General features: G+C 35.3%; 1 protein-coding gene across 2 annotated transcripts in view; it reads right to left on the bottom strand.

Annotated features, from left to right (window-relative positions):
• The window catches only part of slc1a7a (solute carrier family 1 member 7a), a 51,242-nt gene that overhangs the window by 13,833 nt on the left and 18,576 nt on the right, over positions 1-18,833 (bottom strand). For both annotated transcript variants that reach the window (NM_001291344.1, NM_001130622.2), the window contains exons 3-4: positions 9,575-9,790; positions 1,291-1,333 (exon numbers count right to left, since the gene is read on the bottom strand). In NM_001291344.1, coding sequence (NP_001278273.1) covers positions 1,291-1,333; positions 9,575-9,790 — 259 coding nt within the window. The remainder of the gene's footprint in view (positions 1-1,290; positions 1,334-9,574; positions 9,791-18,833) is intronic.

Raw genomic sequence — 18,833 nt, 5'->3', positions numbered from 1 at the left:
GCCCTGGCCCAGTTGGAAGAGGTGTGCCAGAACGCGGTTGCATTTGGGCTTTAGCGCGGTACGGTTGTGTGTGTGATTGCAAAGCGCGCCAGCGCCTGAAACTGAAGACGAGACGTGACTTTTAAGGGACTGTTTCATATGTATTTATTAATCATTCTTACTGTTTAAACAATGCAAACTGTCATAGATTAATAAAGACGCAAACCCCTCACTGCACGACAGCTGCACCTTTAGCAACCCTCCTAATTGCTGCAGCACGAGGACTTTATGTTTGTTTATGAGCGTCAAAAGTGGCAGAAATATTTGACTCTGTCACTGCATATCAAACGACTAAAACAATATAACTAAAGAAATCTCCACTGAGCCTAGCAAAAGCGCTTACTGAACAGCGCATTATTAATAACGTAAGCATGCTCAGGACCAAATATAATGTGAGCGCAAGCCGTCGGGGGAGATTGGAGGGGGGACAAGCGTGCTTTGGCTCGGTTCAAGGCAACTGTACATAGTGTGAGTACGCCCTTAGATTGGGGTTAGGGTTAGGGTAAGGGTTAGTGTAAGTTAATATGTACTCGGAAAGTTTCTTATAGTCAGTTAAATGCCTGTTGAAGGAGCATATCAACAGACAATAAGCAGACAGTCTACTAAACTCAAATAGACCATCAAAGTAAAGTGTCACCAAATGTTATTATATTTATATATATTTATTATTATAAGATGGTACATATTTACATATAAAGTGTATTTATTGAAGTTTATTAAGTACATTTAGGCACAAAACATGATTAAGTATTTTGACATTTGTATTGAATTCTGTCTGAATTGTATTTGGTATTGAAATCTGTCAAAGATTTAATCTTAATTGATTAAATATAGTGTGTCAGAAAATATCATCAATACTGTAAAAAGGTTATTTAAAAATAATTAACAGTGTCCCGTAGTTTGTGCTTCATGGGTTTAACATTTTCAAAATAAAAAAGTTAATGGAACAAAAAATAATGCATATTATTAATGCACTTTGTAAGAGAAAATAAACAAAAAACTCCTGTCAATCACAGGGTATGGGCAACTGAATAGATTTATTAATAGTGTAAATGTAAAACCACTGACTGATAAGCAGGTTTACAACCTAAATATCCTAAAAATAGCTTTTTTTTATGTGTGAATGTGTATATTATAAAAGGACCGTTTTGGAGGCAGAGTAAAGATCATTCATATTTTTCAATATGTTTTTTTCCAGTCAAACATTTCAAGCATTGCAGATAAAATATAGAGGAAAACACAAAAACTCACTTGTTGAAATGTTGCTTGAACCAAGTTGGCTGGGAACATGTTGCTAATGGAGGCAAGAAAACATATTTGTATTTAATACACAGATTATTTTCCAACCTGCTGACAATATCAACTTTAACCAGAATTCATTTATATATTGGTACAAGCCAAGCTGCTTTAATATCAGGTAGAGACGTTGCTGGTTGAACTAGTTATGTTAAAGGAAAGCAGACAAATCTATTTACATTTCAGTTAGATAAAATGAATGAAAACATGTTAAATAATAATAACAACAACATCATGTAAATGCAGCAAAATACAAAAGATAAACGCTACACTTAAAGAGATAGTTCACCCAAAAATGAAAATTAACTCATCCTTATCTGGTTCCAAGTCTTTATAAGATTCGTTCATTTGTATAAGAGTAATGAAGATATTTCAAAGATTTACATGATCATTTTTGGGTGAACTATCCCTTTAAAAGCAAGTAAACCATAAAGGTTATCAACCAAGGCTCATTCTGAAAACGTTCCCCTATATAAATTTCTGGAGAGCGGCAAATATGTCCCAGGAGCTATGTTTTTCTTTTTGCAGTTTTTGCTTTCGCGAATCCACTAGAGGCCGCTGTGTATGCTTTTTCAGATCTTACATTTCTCCCACGAGTGCCACTTACTCCTGCTATTCTCGTGTAAATCCACCATCTCCAGAAATGTATATAGGGGTATATTTTCAAAATGAGCCTATGTCGAAGGGTATGGTGTCAAAATGACATTTTGGGTTTCACACACAAGTGGATTGAACATAAAATAAGCTGTCCCAAAAAAAAAAAAACTCTTGAGAATTGTGTTGATTCCACTTATTTTAAATTAGTTTGAACAAGTAGCAAAAATCTTTTTTTGAGTGTACAGGAATTGTATAATTATAGTTAGCTTCTGTCCCATCACCAGCAAAATGCAGTATATTAGGTCATAGCTAATGTGCACATTGTAACACAAACAAATTTGAAAATAAATTAGTAAATAAACAAGTAAATAAATAAATAAGCAAAAAATAAATAAGTAAATAAATAAAAATAATAAAATAAATATATAAATACAGAAAAAATAAGTAAATAAATAAGTAAATAAATAAATAAATACATAAAAATAGGTAAATAAATAAGTAAATAAGTAAATAAATAAATAAGCAAGAAAATAAATAAGTAAATAAATACATAAAATAAGATAAATAATAAATAAAATAGTAAATATGTAAATAAATAAGTAAATAAATAAGCAAATAAACAAATAAGTAAATAAATAAAATAGTAAATAAATAAGTAAATAAATAAATAAGTATTTCCCAGAGATGGGTTGCGGCTGGAAGGGCATCCGCTGCGTAAAAACTTGCTGGATAAGTTGGCGGTTCATTCCACTGTGGCGACCCCAGATTAATAAAGGGACTAAGCCGACAAGAAAATGCATGAATGAATGAATGAATAAATAAGCAAATTAATAAATAAGTAAATAAATAAATAAGCAAGTAAATAAATAAGTAAATAAATAAATATGTAAATAAATAAAATACAAAAAAATAAGTACATAAATATGTAAATAAATATATAAACAAATAAATAAGCAAGTAAATAAACAAGCAAATAAATAAATAAGTAAATAAATAAATAAATAAATAAATAAATAAATAAATAAGCAAGTAAATCTCAAGTTCATGATGTACATGTCATGCTACCGAACAAACTGGTAACAGCGGTAAAGCCGTCTTTACAGAGGTAAGTTGTCAGGTGGTAAGCGAGAAAAGGAATGGCATCATACCGCCCCTTTTAAAGACAACATGCAGCCATACGTACTACTGGCTACATAATTTGCGTGCTCCAGAAATGTATACAGGGGTTTATTTTCAGAATGAGCCTATGTCAAAGGGTATGGTGTCAAAATGCCATTTTAGGTTTGCTGTAAAACATTTCGGGTTCCACACACAAGTGGATTGAACATGAAACAAGTTGTCCCAAAAAAAGAAAACTCTCAACAATTGTGTTGAGTCAGCATATTTTAAATACGTAGCTTGAACAAGTAGCAAAAATCTTTTTTTAATGTGTTCAGCAGTTATTTCAGCAGTATATTTATAGTTAGCTTCTGTCCCATCACCAGCAAAATGCGGTAAATTAGCTCATTGCTAATGTGTGCACATTGTCACACAAACACAGTCCACTAATCCTAATCTGACTGTCTCGTTTTGCTGATAAACAAATGGTCACATTGGCAATCTGACTAGCCTCTTAGTGAAGGGTGCAAACATCACATGCTCATTTGGTACTGCTAATTCTTCCTGTCTTGAGACTTTCATCATGAATCGCAGCATTATTAAGCTGAGCTATAAGCTTGTGACTCTATGTAAATAGTTTCCTCCTCTTTCATCACCTCGATCGGAGCCATATGGCCTCAGGCTCAGGTCAGTAATCAGTTTAGGCTCCAGTCTTCACCATACACTCCAATGACATTGGGTCACTCTGTCATGCAGCACTGCAGGCGACAGGTGGGCCAGCGATTCTTTGTTCCTTAGTCCTTAGCCAACCCTAAACTGAGCCATGTCTAAGCTCTCCTGATCCCTCAACATCACGGCCACTCCACTCGAACATCTCCACAGAAAATCAAGCTGAAATAATGTCATTATACTTTTCAATAACAATTTTCAATTTATAGTATGGTGAGGGATACATGAGTATACATGAGGGAAATAAGTGCACCTTAAGGATAGTTAATACTTCGGCGTCGAGTGATCAGCATGATCCATGGTGCCTGCCTTGTGTGTAGTCGTGCATTTATACAGTACTTCTGCATGTTGTTTGTGTTGCTCTTCCGGAACGCTAGCTGGCAGTAGGTTTTTATGTTCTTCAGTGTCAGGTTTTATTGGGGGTGTTTTGCTTTGTCTGAATGCTACCTTAATGTACAAATAGCTCCAACTCGCATATTCTGAGGCAGGAGCTGGTGGACGACTTTAATCATAAGGTAAACACAAAACAAAAGTTGCTATCTGGAGCTTACTAATGGGACTCGACGCTTGTAAACACTCGCTCCATCGGGCTCGCGGCTCTCAGCACCACCCATGCTCATCACAGCTACCAAGCTGACCAATAACAAAGTTTGCGATATGTGCACATGCAATGTGTAGTTACATCTTTTTTGAGAGGTGTGCATCAGAGTTGGCGTTAGCGATGGTTAACTGAAACCTGTACAATACTGACTGAGAGCAACTAACTAACTAACTAACTAACTAATAAATAAATAAGTTAATAAATAAATCAGTAAATAAGTAAATGAATAAAAAAGTAAATAAATAAGCAAATAAGTAAATAAATAAATAAGTAAATAAATAGATACATAACTAAATTAATAATTAAGTAAAACATTTGCAAATAAATAAATAAATAAGTAAATAAGCAAGTAAACAAATAAGTAAATAAATAAATATGTAACTACATAAATAAGTAAATAAATAGATAAATAACTAAGTTAATAATTAAGTAAAAATTTGCAAATAAATAAGTAAATAAATAAATAAATAATTAAGTAAATAAGCAAGTAAGTAAATAAGTAAATAAATAAATAGGTAAATGAATAAGCAAGTAAATCAATACATTAGTAGATAAATACATAAATGAGTAAATAAAAAAGTAAATAAATAATTAAATTAATTAATAAATAAGTAAATAGATAAATATGTAAATACATAGTAAATAAGTATATAAATAATTAAATAAATAAATAAATAAATAAATTAGTAAATATATAAATAAGTAGATAAATGAATAAGTAAATGAATAAGTAAATAAATCAATCAATAAATAAGTAAGTATATGAATAAATAAATAAATAAATAAGTAAATAAATGAATAAGTAAATAAAAAATAAATTATTAAATGACTAAATAAATAAGTAAATAAATTAATAAGTAAATAAAAAAATAAATCAGTAAATGAGTAAATAAATAAATAAGTAAAAAATAAATACATAAATAAATAGGTAAACAAATAAATAAATTATAAATAAATAAATAAATAAATGAATAAATAAGTAAATAAATGAATAAGTAAATAGAAAATAAATTATTAAATGAGTAAACAAATAAAGTAAAGAAATAAACAAATAAGTAAATAAATAAGCAAGTAAATAAATAAACAAGTAAATATATAAGTAAATAAGTACATAAATAAATAAGTAAACAAGTAATTAAATAGGTAGATTAATACACAAAAGAATAAATAAATAATTAAGTAATTAAGTAAGTAATTAAAAAAGTAAGTAAGTAAGCAAGCAAGCAAGCAAATACATAAATAAATAAATAAATAAATAAATAAATAAATAAATAAATAAATAAATAAATACCCACCAACAGTTAAGAATGGAGGTCAATATTTTAAGATCTGGGGCTATTTTCCCATTTCTGACCTGTACAAACTACACATCAACATTAACAGGGGTTGGACAATCAAGATGAAACATTGGCCAAATTAGTGTTGGAGGTTTCATGACTAAATTTGAGCAACTGGTGGCCAATCTTCATTGATTGCACACTCCACCAGTAAGAGCAGAGTGTGAAGGTTTCATTAGCAGAGTAATAGCACTCTTTGCTTAAAGTATTGCTATGCACACAACATTTTGGGTTACATATCAGAGTTCAAAAGAGAACAAATTGTTGGTGCGTGTTTCGCTGGCACATCTATGACCAAGACCGCAAGTCTTTGTAAAGAGTCAAGAGCCACGGTATCCAGAGTAAACCACCAAAAAGTATGAACCACATCCTACAGGAGTTATTATGGATGCAAGAGAAAGCTGTCTGAAAAGGATGTCCGGTGCCAACCCGGATTGTATCCAAACAACAAACCACAGCTGCCCAACTAACTCCAGAATTGAATGTGCACCTCATGTCTCCTTACTCCACCGAACTGTTCGTCTGGAGCTCCACGAGGTCAATATACATGGCTGGGCTGCTACAGCCAAACCTTTGGTCACTCGTGCAATGCCAAATGTTAGCTTCAGTGGTGCCCACATTGAAAATTTTGGGCTGTGGACAATGTGAAAGATGTATTGTTCTCTGACGAGTCCTCCTTTACTGACTTCCCTACATCCTGGAGAGTTGCATGCCCAGAGTGAAGCATGGGTGTGATCAGTGAAGGTTTAGGCTGCAATATAATGGCAATCCCTAAGCCCAATTCTTGTGCTTGATAGGCAAGTCACTGCCAAGGACTACAGAACCATTCTGGAGGACCATGTACACCCAATGGTTCAAACATTGGCAGTGCCATGTATCAGGACGATAATGCACCAATACACACAGCAAGGCTGGTGACAAAATAGTTTGATGAACATGAAAGTGAAGTTGAACATCTCCCATGGCCTGCACACTCACCAGATGTAAATATTATTAAGCCAATTTGGAGTGTTTTGGAGAAGCGAGTCAGCCCTATACTAAAGATTTTTTTGTGGTCTAAAACCAGGTGTTTCAGTTTCATTGTTCAACCTCTGAATTTTAAATGACGAACTTACCAATTAAATTAATCATGGAACTAACTAACTAACTAACTAACTAACTAACTAACTAACTAACTAACTAACTAACTAACTAACTAACTAACTAACTAACTAACTAACTAACTAACTAGCTAACTAACTAACTAACTAACTAAGTAAAATCTGAGGTTGTCTTTCCATTATTTTCCTATTAGGATAACACACCTTTACCAATAGTAAGCATGGAGGTAGGGACATTGAGATCTTATTTTGTCTTTCCATTCTTCACCTATAAAGACTACACACTAACTAACTAATGCTATCTCATTATTTGTTATGGTCAAGTATGGTGGTAGGTATGTCAAAAGAATGTCAAGCTATATCGTCCTTTCCTTTTGAACAACTTACTAACAAGCAAACAAACAACAGTTAAGCATGGTGGAAATAATATACAGATCCAGGACTGCCATTCCTGTTTTGATACGGAGGGACTATACATATATTAGCTGAAAAAAAAAGGTTAGCAGCCCTGCCCCTCGTCAGTGTAAATGAATATTAATAATAATAAGAAGAATTCCTTACATTATATAGCTCTTTTCTGGGCACTTAAAGCGCTTTACACATAGGGGGGAATCTCCTCATCCATCACAAGTGTGCTGCATCCAACTGGATGACGCGATGGCGCAAGACCGCACACCACACACCAGCTGATTGGTGGAGAGGAGACAGAGTGATGAAGCCAATTATGATATGGGGATGGTTAGGAGGCCATGATGGACAGAGGCCAGGATGCCAGGGTTAAACCCCTACTCTTTTTCAAAGGACATCCTGGGATTTTACTTGACCACAAAGAGTCTGGACCTCGGTTTAAAGTCTCATCCGAAAGACAGCGCTCACTGAGCAGTATAGAGTCCCCCGTCACTATACTGGGGCATTAGGACCCACACAGACCACAGGTTAGGCGCCCCCTGCTGGCCTCACTAACACTACTTCCAGCAGCAACCTAGCTACTCCAGGTACTGACCGGGCTCAGCCCTGCTTGGCTTCAGCAAGTGACCATGTGGGAGTTGCAGAGAGCTAGCTGCCGGCTATTATTATATTATCTGCTTCATTCCAACATCTACATTACCAGATGATGATGAAACTGGAGTGCAAATTTCAGCAAGACACTGATTGCAAACACAGACAAGTAAACGCTCAAATATTTTCAGAAAAGAAAAGGAAGCTGTTAGAATGGCCTAGCCAGTCACCTGACCCGAACCCAATAGAAAACTAAAAACCTTTAATACAAAGTATACATTTCAGTAGTTCAGTACTTTCTCCTCGACTCATTATTGGTATTACACTTATTTAGGTTTTCATCTTCTTTTTTTTATTGTTTGGGCTATTATTAAAATATGCAACCCAGGCTCATTCTGAAAACGTAGTCCCGCAGACGTTTCTGGAGACTGAGAATTATGTAGTTGTAGGTACGTATAGCTGCATTTCATTTTTTTAAGCGAATACTATGGGGCGGTATGATACCGTTTCTTTTGGCGCTCACCAGCTGACCGCTTACCTCCGTGTGGAGGGTTTCCCACCACAACCAGTTTGTCCAGTTAGCTCGTCGTTTACGTTGGCAGACTTGAGACGCAGGGAGGAGTTGACCACGACGGTGACCAGTTTCGATTCTAGGAAAGAGCGGTTCCAGAAATCAGGTAAGACAAGGCGGGTCAATCAGTAAAATTGGTTGGGTTTAGAGGAGTAGAGTAGGTCGGTCGATTGGCTGATCGCCCAGTCAATCATTCAGTCGGTCATCAGCAGCCTCTGGTGGGTTTACGCGAGAACAGTGCAGTGTGAATGGCACTCACGAGAGACATTTGAGATGCGAAAAAGCGCACACAGCGGCCTCTCTGCAAAAATACGTACCTTCCGGGACGTATTTCGCGGTCTCCAGAAACGTCCACGGAATTACATTTTCAGAATGAACCTGGGTTGAAAATCTGGGTCAATTTCATATCGACAGCTCCTTTAGAATACCCGCTGTGGAAATTGATTAGTAACTTTACTTAAAGTGAGTAAACATGTTTTAACGTCGAACTGTTAGGTTGACCCAACTTAATTTTTACTTCTTAAACATATCAATTAACTAAAGCTAACAAACAAATAGCTAAGCAACTTCAGTAGTCAAGTAGTAGTTTCTGTAGTAGTCAATCTAGCTATCCTGTTAAGCCCTGTTTGACACAGTAACTGTTTCTGACAATTCCTTGACTAATTGTTCCACTGACCGACTGAAATAGTGACACAGTGTCAGTGGGACAAACTCTGTCCTCGTTTACTCAAGTAAACACTAACTGGCTTACCCTGAGCTTTACTCACGCGGTTTAACCGGCAGTAAACCTGAGCAGGTGAGAAGGCAGCTGGAACCTATTACATTCTATAAGTGAACACAATGAGAGAGCTACAGGCATATTTCTGGCTCACTGAAGACAATATGTACAATAGATTACAATACACTATACAACACAATAGTAAAATACAATAGTAAAATACAATACAATAGTAAAATAAAATTTCATGGCCCTTTTAATGTGTGTTGTGATGTAACAATAGTCATAAGCGACTCAAGTTTTATCAATTCAAATGAGAAGAGGCTTGGACCCAGCAACAGTACTTCATACATCATCACTTCACAAACCAATAGCTGAATAAGTGACACTCAAAAACAACAACAAAAAATAGCCTGGTTTCTTCTACTTAACTGATTGATGGAAAGCAGTTCAATGTCATTTTTTTAATAAACATTAAATCAGGCTTACCGTATGAGGTCTAGAAGGGCATCCGCGGAGCTCATGATGGCCTTCCCGCTGTCCTCAGAGTCCTCCTTCTGCGCAGCTCCACCCGGGTGGATGATGATCACCATGACGATGCCCACCACCACCGCCACAAACGTCGTCCACAGATAGTACGAGATTGTCATGATGCCCAGTCGACTGGAGCACTTGGCGTCGAGTGCTGCCAAACCAGACATCAAACTGGAGAGAAAAAATAACAAGAATTTGCAAAATAAATAAATAAATAAATAAAGGGCAACACTTAATTTGAAAAACAGGTGTTCATAATGAATCCAAGATAAGCGCTGAGCATGGCTGCCGTGTTGCGAGCTCCCAGCTCTTAACACACCCCACACAAACTCTTCCATACCCCTCACTGCAGACCATCAATATGTAGCATGTACTGCACTTTAACCAACTCATACTTAAAATACTGCCTACAACTATGTGTACACCTATTCATTGTACATATCGCTGCCAACACTGCCTAGGCTGCTTTAGCTGGTCGACCAGACTGGTTTTAGAGGGGTTTCCAGCCATTTCCAGCCTGGTCTTAGCTGGTCAGGCTGGGAGATGACCAGCTAAAACCAGCTTGACCAGCTTAAACCAAGCTGGTCCAGCTGGTTTTAACTGGATTTAGCTAGTCATTTTCCAGCCTGACCAGCTAAGACCAGCCTGGAAATGGCCAAAACCCCTCTAAAACCAGTCAACCAGCCTAGGCTGGGTTAAGCTGGATTTTTCAGCAGGGTGTATTTGCACTTATTTGTATTTTGCAGCCACATTTTGTATTGGAGCCACCACCTAAGTTTTTTACTCATTATAGCACACGTGCTGCTGCTGATGTGACGATAAAAGTGATTTGATTTGATAAAGTGTCACAACACCTTTATGATATAGACTTTTTTCTCATTTTCAGGTTCCATTTCAGTCGCCTTAGTTGGGAAAACTTAGAGCACAATGAATGAGAGAGTACAACAAATAAGTTCTTATTTGCTTAAATAATAAAAGGAAAACTCCACGATGGGGTTGTAAAGACTTTCAGAAAAAAGAAACAAATTGTGTGAGGTTGATGACGGCAGTCAGAGGAGAGAACAACATCAAATTTGCTGTCCTGCCCCATAGACAGTGCGTTAGAAATGCCTTGCACAAGACTTAATTCGTTATTTGTACTTTGAAGCAAAGATGATGTAATGCATACAGAAATACATATAAATGTTCATACGTTAAAAAACAAATCTAAATATTAAAAACTTTAAGGATTTAAGATGCTGATGACTGTTAAACGCATCATAACTGTCTTGTGAAAAGGCTCCATTACATTATACACTCACCTGCCACTTTATTAGGTACACCTGTCCAACTGCTCGTGAACGCAAGTTCCTAATCAGCCAATCAAACGGCAGCAACTCAAAGCATTTTGGCATGTGGACATGGTCAAGATGATCTGCTGCAGTTCAAACCGAGCATCAGAATGGAAGATGGGAACGGTGATTTAAGTGACTTTGAACGTGGCATGGTTGTTGGTGTTGGTTCCAGCTGATAGAAGAGCAACAGTAACTCAAATAACCACTCGTAACAACCGAGGTATGCAGAAGAGCATCTCTGAACGCACAACACGTCCAACACAAAACACACCTTCGGGATGTGTCGGAACGGGAGATTCACATCATGAATGTGCAGCCGACAAATCTGCAGCAACTGCGTGATGCTGTCATGTCAATATGGACCAAAATCTCTTAGGAATATTTCCAGCACCTTGTTGAATCTCTGCCACAAAGTATTAAGGCAGTTCTGAAGGCAAAAAGGGGTTCAACCTGGTACTAGTGAGGTGTACCTAATAAAGTGGCCGATGAGTGTATATTGGATTAGTCTATTGGCATAATTTTTTTTTATCCTATTTAAGAGTTGACTCTTCTGTAGTTACAGATTAATAGAGTACTAAGACCAATGCAAAATGAAAATCTTTTTAGGTCTATGCTGCTAGAAATTATACTCTCGTTATGGCATAATAATCAAGAAACTCTGCTGCAATAACTTTTCATTTTCTGCCGGTGTTCTGCCGATTTGTCCTACCTTGTCAGATCGTCCTACCTCCCATTCAAAAAGTAGGTAGCATATTTTGATGACGCAATGATACCCATGATGCAATACCCATCAGATTTTGCTACTAGTGTAAATTTTAATGTGAAGTAGTGCGATATAAAGCTGTAATATCACTCTAACGTACCTAATCATCCCTAACCCTAACCCCAGAACCATTCAAATACAGTGTTAGTAGCACAATCTGATGGGTAGGATAAAATGTCAGTACACTTGTTTTAAAATATGATGTATCTACAGCTTTAAATAGGAACAATTTTTAAACTTGTGGAAAAAGATGCTAATGGTCTAATCCAATCCAATGAATAATGCTAAGCTAAGCCAAAAATGACTCTCACCAAACCCAGAGAGCGACTGAACAGATTCAAAAATGGTAAAACGCAATAGTATCACCCTAAGAAACTTGTAAAATAGTATATCTCCCCCCAAAAAAGTGGTGTGTTCCTTCAGAAATGCTTTATCATTGACAGAGAGCTTTTTCAGCTATTTAAAAAAGTAAAAGGGGGACGGTGAAACATTGCTATGGATTCTCCTTCTATTCATCACATAATTCATTGATTTTCCTTCGGCTTAGTCTCTTTATTTATCAGGGGTTGCCACAGCGGAATGACCCACCAACTTATCCAGCATATGTTTTACACAGCAGATGCCCTTCCAGCCGCAACCCAGTACACCAATACACTCTCATTCCCACACATACACTACAGCCAATATTAGTTTATTCAATTCACCTATAACACATGTCTTTGGACTATGGGGGAAACCGGAGCACCCAGAGGAAACAAACGCCAACACCGGGAAACATGCAAACTCCACACAGAAATGCCAACTGACTGAACCGGGACTCGAATCAGCGACCTTCTAGCTGTGAGGCGACAGTGCTAACCACTGAGCCACCGTGGTGCCTTCATCATAATAATAGCATAATAATAATTTCTATTACTGTGTTGAAATACTGATAGTGGTATACACAGATTGATAGATAATGATAATGCCACTAGACAGTACAATAGAACTTCATATAACAGCTGGTGAAAATGTGTCTAATGTAAAATATATTCGATTCTCAAGTGCTCTTAAAATTACAGGAAAACATCTCACGGTTGTGTACACATGAAATTTCGCATTTAAATGTTACATTTAAGGATCAAGCAGACACTTGTTTTACCGAAACTACCAACAACTCTGAGGATAATGGCAGCGGTCAAACCAACAAAAGAGCAATAACACCTAAAAACTGCACAGCCCCTGAAAAAAACGGCACAAGTCAAAACACATAGCAATTTATATATATATATATATATATATATATATATATATATATATATATATATATATATATATATATATATATATTCATACAACAGTTCTGTCTGGTTTTCAAATATGATTGGCTGATAGCCGTGCAATATTCTGCAATATCAGAATTCCTACAGCCTCTTTACCCTTTGTGTATTACTCCGCCCACATACAGCCAGCAAAAAGCAGACACTACAGATCTAAAGTTTAAAAGATGCTTGCTCAACTGTTTAACTGTCAGCTTATGATTTGAATCCGGAAGAAAGTAGTTCCTCATACAAGAGGGTTTTTGAGACTCTCCATGTCTTATTTTGTTTTTATATACACAATTATGCCCTTAAACTGTTGTATTACACAATATTACACTCGTAGCAGTGTGATATGGCTGTATATAGGCACTGGTGGGGGCACTAAGGCACCCGGCCTGCGGCCTCGTGCCAACGCACACCTCCCACCAATGCCGATATCCAGCCATATCGCACTGCTACTCGTGTGATATTGCTCATATATATATATATATATATATATATATATATATATATATATATATATATATATATATATATATATATATATATATATATATATATATTGTTGCGATGGCAGGTGTGTGTCTGTGTGTGTGTGTCTTTCTCTCTCTCTCTACCTCTCTTTCCACCTGCAGGCCCCGCCCTAGCTACGTGCCCTGGGATTAGAGGAGGTTACCCAGGGCATCATTCAAAAAGGGAACAACGGGCATGGGGCGGGAGAGCATGTTTTGTTGGCGTGTTGTTTTGAGTTGAGGTGATAAAGTTATTCCTGTTGCTAAGATCGTTGATTGTGTTTCCAGTGTTGTTGTATAAGTTTTGACTGTGTTCGTTGTATACCCATCTGTGTTTTCCCCTCCTTTTGGTTTGTTTGTTTGTTTGTTTGTTGGTTGGTTGTTAATATTGTAAATATATTGTATATGGTAAGAGGCAGTAGGGGTGGACGGCACACTTTTCTTTTTGTAAATGTTTTCACCTGTTTTTGTTCTCAGTCAGGGAGGTAGCTGTAGATTTTGTATTTTTATTTCTGTCATTTTATTAGGTGTAGTTAGTTTCATTTGGGTGTTTAGTTTTTCTGTGGGTTCAGTCTGAGGTAGTTGGCTTCACGTTTTTTTTTTTTTTTTGGTTATAATAAAAGAAAAAGACAAAAAAAAAATACAAATAAAGAGACCCTACACAAAAGGGTCATTAAAGTGAATTTTATTTGGCGGGTGTTCTGTTATGTTGCGGCCTTGACCCTAGACCAGGGTCATAACAATATATACAGTTGAAGTCGGAATTATCAGCCCCCCTTTGAATGTTTTTTCTCTTTTAAATATTTCCCATATGATGTTTAACAGAGCAAGGAAATTTTCACAGTATGTCTGATAATATTTTTTCTTCTGGAGAAAGTTTTTAATTTTTAAACACCATTTTAAGGACAAAATTTTAAGCCCCTTTAAGCTATTTTTTCCGGATAGTCTACAGAACAAACCATCACAACCTAGTTAAGCCTTTGAATGTCACTTTAAGCTGTACAGAAGTGTCTTGAAAAACATCTTGTAAAATATTATTTACTGTCATCATGGCAAAGATAAAATAAATCAGTTATTAGAGATGAGTTATTAAAACTATTATGTTTAGAAATGTGTTGAAAAATTCTTCTCTCCGCTAAACAGAAATTGGGGAGAAAATAAACAGGGGGTCTAATAATTTTGACTTCAACTGTGTATATATAAATACTTATAAGGAAATATTTTTTCATTATGTTTGACCTGAAATCTTTCACTTTTAAAAAGTGTTTTATATTTCATTAATATTTGTTTTTATATTTCTACATTCTTAATTAATCATTTGCCTGAAATTCTAAATATTAAGTTATATATGAAAAATAATATATTTAAATAAAAATAATAAATAAATAAAGCCTCATCAGTTCTTATCTTTGATGAGTTCTCATCAGTAGTATCTTTGAATTGATACTACACTGAACAAAATATTCAGAAATTATTCCTTGGATTTACACAATTTTTTTTTTACGTTAAGTGGCTGTAAACAATTTATTTGGGCTGAATTTAAACAAACAAATTAGGAATATAAAATTTTATTAAATTGATTTTTTTTGTTTAAATTCAACACAAATAAATTGTTTGCAACAGTTTTGCAGAAGTTTTTTTTAGTGTAGTCATTTATTTACCTTCATTTTGTTTGGTTTTTAAAAACACCCTTGAAGGTACAACATGTTTGGGAATGACGTAGAATAAATGTATAACCCAATCAAGCAATATTTACCTTGATTTTTCTTCATGTGTTTGTTGACGAAAATGTAAATTTCCTCCATCTTGAACATGTTCTCAGATGCCACTATTCATTTTCATAGAAACCACCTAAATAATCTTTCACGCAAACTTTTTAATGCGACATTACAGTGTTGTGGTGGAAATGACACTAATACTGTGTGACAGCTGTATTTTGCATGAAAAATAATATTGATAATAGTCTCACATTAATAGCTATAAAATATTTAACTTATTTCACTAGTGCTAATTAAGAATAAAGTTTAAAACTTTGGGTGTGCGACAAGGCAAAAACTGTGATTTTGACACTTAAAAGGAGGTTGAAATAAAAAAAAAAAAAAATATATATATATATATATAATAGAAAGCTAGTAAAATTTTTTAAAGTTTTTTATTAGTCTGACAAATAAAGAAAAAATGTAACAAAACTATATATATTTTTGGATATATATATATATATATATATATATATATATATATATATATATATATATATATATATATATTTAAGAAATATAAATAAATACAAATTTATTATATATATATATATATATATATATATACACACGTTTAAATCAGGGCGTCACGGTGGTGCAGTGGGTAGCACAATCACCACACAGCAAGAAGGTCACTGGTTCGAGCCTAGGCTGGGTCAATTGGCATTTCTGTGTGGAGTTTGCATGTTTTCCCTGTGTTGGCGTAGGTTTCCTCCGGGTGCTCTGGTTTCCCCCACAAGTCCAAAAACATGTGGTACAGGTGAATTGGGTGGGCTAAATTGTCCATAGTGTATGTGTGTGAAAGAGTGTGTTTTCATGTTTCCCAGTTTTGGGTTGCAGCTGGAAGGGCATCCACTGCATAAAACATATGCTGGATAAGTTGGCGGTTCAATCCGCTGTGGCGACCCCTGATTAATAAAGGGACTAAGCTGCAAAGAAAATGAATGAATGAATGAATAAAACTATTGAAATATCTATTTATTGGTCTAACTATTAAATTTGATATCTATTAAATATTTGTATTGGTCCATTATTTGTTCATTTAAATTAAATACATTATAATGCTTCAATTATTTCATTGATCATTTGATTCTTCATTTTATTTTTAACCAGGAATCTTAGTCCTCCATTGAAAATTAGTGGTAATAAACATTAGTTCTGTTTACTGAATGTAAATGCAGAGAATATTTTAAATATTTCATAACAGTATCATACGCTTGATGTGTTGGTTTTATGTTCGAGCTGCACGCGTTCAAGTCAGCTGTGTGTGTGTGTGTGTGTTCATGTGTGTTAAGCCCTTTGCTGTCTGACCTGCATGTGTTTCTGCTACAGACGGTCAGCGGGACTTCAGACCATCTGGAGCTTTCTGAAGCACCTCTGCTTGACAAGAGCATTAGCCTAATCCTGCCTGGAGATGGGAAAGTCCAGATAAAGGCTAAGTGCCCGGCCCTTCAACCCACTCAGGTCACATCGGTGCCGTTTTTCTCAGGTTCGACAACGTAAACTACACCGTCATACTGTATGCGACAAAACAATCCCACAATCCCACAAAACAATCCCACACTCAAATAATGATGTTTACTGTTTGTTTAAACTACTTATATAAAATAAACTGGAAATAAAAACAATACTTGAAGCTTTTTGGGGACAACCTAATTGTTTTATGTTCAATCCACCTAAATTTGTAAAAACTAAGTTAATTAATTCCTTCATGTTTTTTCCATGTTTTTTTTTCAATTGTATATAAAAATGACAGCTTCAAGATGCCTCTTGGAGGATAAAGTTGAATTCATCATTCAGGTTTTTCCTCTTTGATGTTTCTGTGGGTCTCATCTATAAAATCTTGCCTTTAGTTCTTATTTTCTATCGGGTTCAGGTCAGGAGATTGGCTAGGCCATTCCAGCAGCTTTATTTTCTTTTCTTAAACCAATCAAGGGTTTCCTTGTCTGTGTTTGGTCTCATTGTCTTGCTGAACAGTCCAACATGGTTTCATCTTCATCATCTGGTTTCAGCTGCTTTCTTGCCTTTCCATGCTTTTTTGCAGCCCTCCTTCCATCATGTGTTCGATAACTTGTCCCTGTCATTTCATTTGATTACACATAACTTGATTTCTAAATTAAGTTGTTTTGTTTTGGGGGACAACCTAATTGTTTTATGTTCAATCCACTTAAATAAAAAAAATGAACATGTTAACCTAATTCCTTAATGTTTTTAATTATTTTTTATTTTTTATTATGACAAATATTAAAATGACAGCTTCAATAGAGTTGAATTCATTGTTCAGGTGTGATATTTTTCCCCTTGATGTTTCTGTGGGTCTCGTCTATAAACTCTCATCTTTAGTTCTTACTTTCTATCGGGTTCAGGTCAGGAGATTGGCTAGGCCATTCCAGCAGCTTTATTTTCTTTTCTAAAACCAATCAAGGGTTTCCTTGTCTGTGTTTGGTCTAATTGTCTAGCTGAATTGTCCACCATGATTTCATCTTCATCATCTGGTTTCAGCTACTTTCTTGCCTTTCCATGCTTTTTTGCAGCCCTCCTTCCATCATGTGTTCGATAATTTGTCCCTATGTCATTTCATTTGATTCCACATAACCTAATTTCTAAATTAAGTAGTTTTGTTTTGTGGGACAACCTAATTATTTTATGTTCAATCCACTTAAATGAAAAAAAAAATGAACAAGTTAACCTAATTCCCTAATGTTTTCTCTCTTTTTTTGTAATTATGACAAATATAAAAATGACAGCTTCAAAAGAGTTGAATTCATCGTTTAGGTGTGATATTTTTCCCCTTGATGTTTCTGTGGGTCTCGTCTATAAACTCTCCTCTTTAGTTCTTATTTTCTATCGGGTTCAGGTCAGGAGATTGGCTAGGCCATTCCAGCAGCTTTATTTTCTTTTCTGAAACCAATCAAGGGTTTCCTTGTCTGTGTTAAGGCTCATTGTCTTGCTGAATTGCGCACCATGGTTTCATCCTTATCATCTGGTTTCAGCTACTTTCTGGCCTTTCCATGCTTTTTTGCAGCCCTCCTTCCTTCATGTGTTTGATAATTTGTCCCTGTGTCATTTCATTCCACATAACTTAATTTCTAAACTAATTAGTTTTGTTTTGGGGGACAACCTAATTGTTTTATGTTCAATCCACATAAATTTGTAAAAACTAATGAATTACTTCAATTCATCCATGTTGTCTCAACACAACTGATTGTGTGGAACAAAGAAAGTTTTCAGGTTTGAGCTATATTTTAGTTCATTTCTTGTTCTTAATTGTATTTTTTCAATTGTGTATGAAAACGACAGCTTCAAGATGCTTCATGGAGAAGGGAATAAAATTCATCGTTCAGGTGTGATGTTTCTATGGCTCTCATCTACAAACTATCACCTTTAGTTCTTATTTTCTATTGGGTTCAGATCATGAGATTGGCTAGGCCATTCCAGCAGCTTTATTTTCTTTTCTGAAACCAATCAAAAATTGTCTACCTTGTTTTATCTTCATCATCTGTTAAAGTAGATGATGGACTGGAGCAGATAATGCTCATTTACACTG

This window comes from Danio rerio, chromosome 2 (genome assembly GCF_049306965.1).
Source record: "Danio rerio strain Tuebingen ecotype United States chromosome 2, GRCz12tu, whole genome shotgun sequence".
Lineage (NCBI taxonomy): Eukaryota > Metazoa > Chordata > Actinopteri > Cypriniformes > Danionidae > Danio > Danio rerio.
Note: the sequence above shows the minus strand (reverse complement) of the source record. Positions and strands in the feature narration are given on the sequence as shown.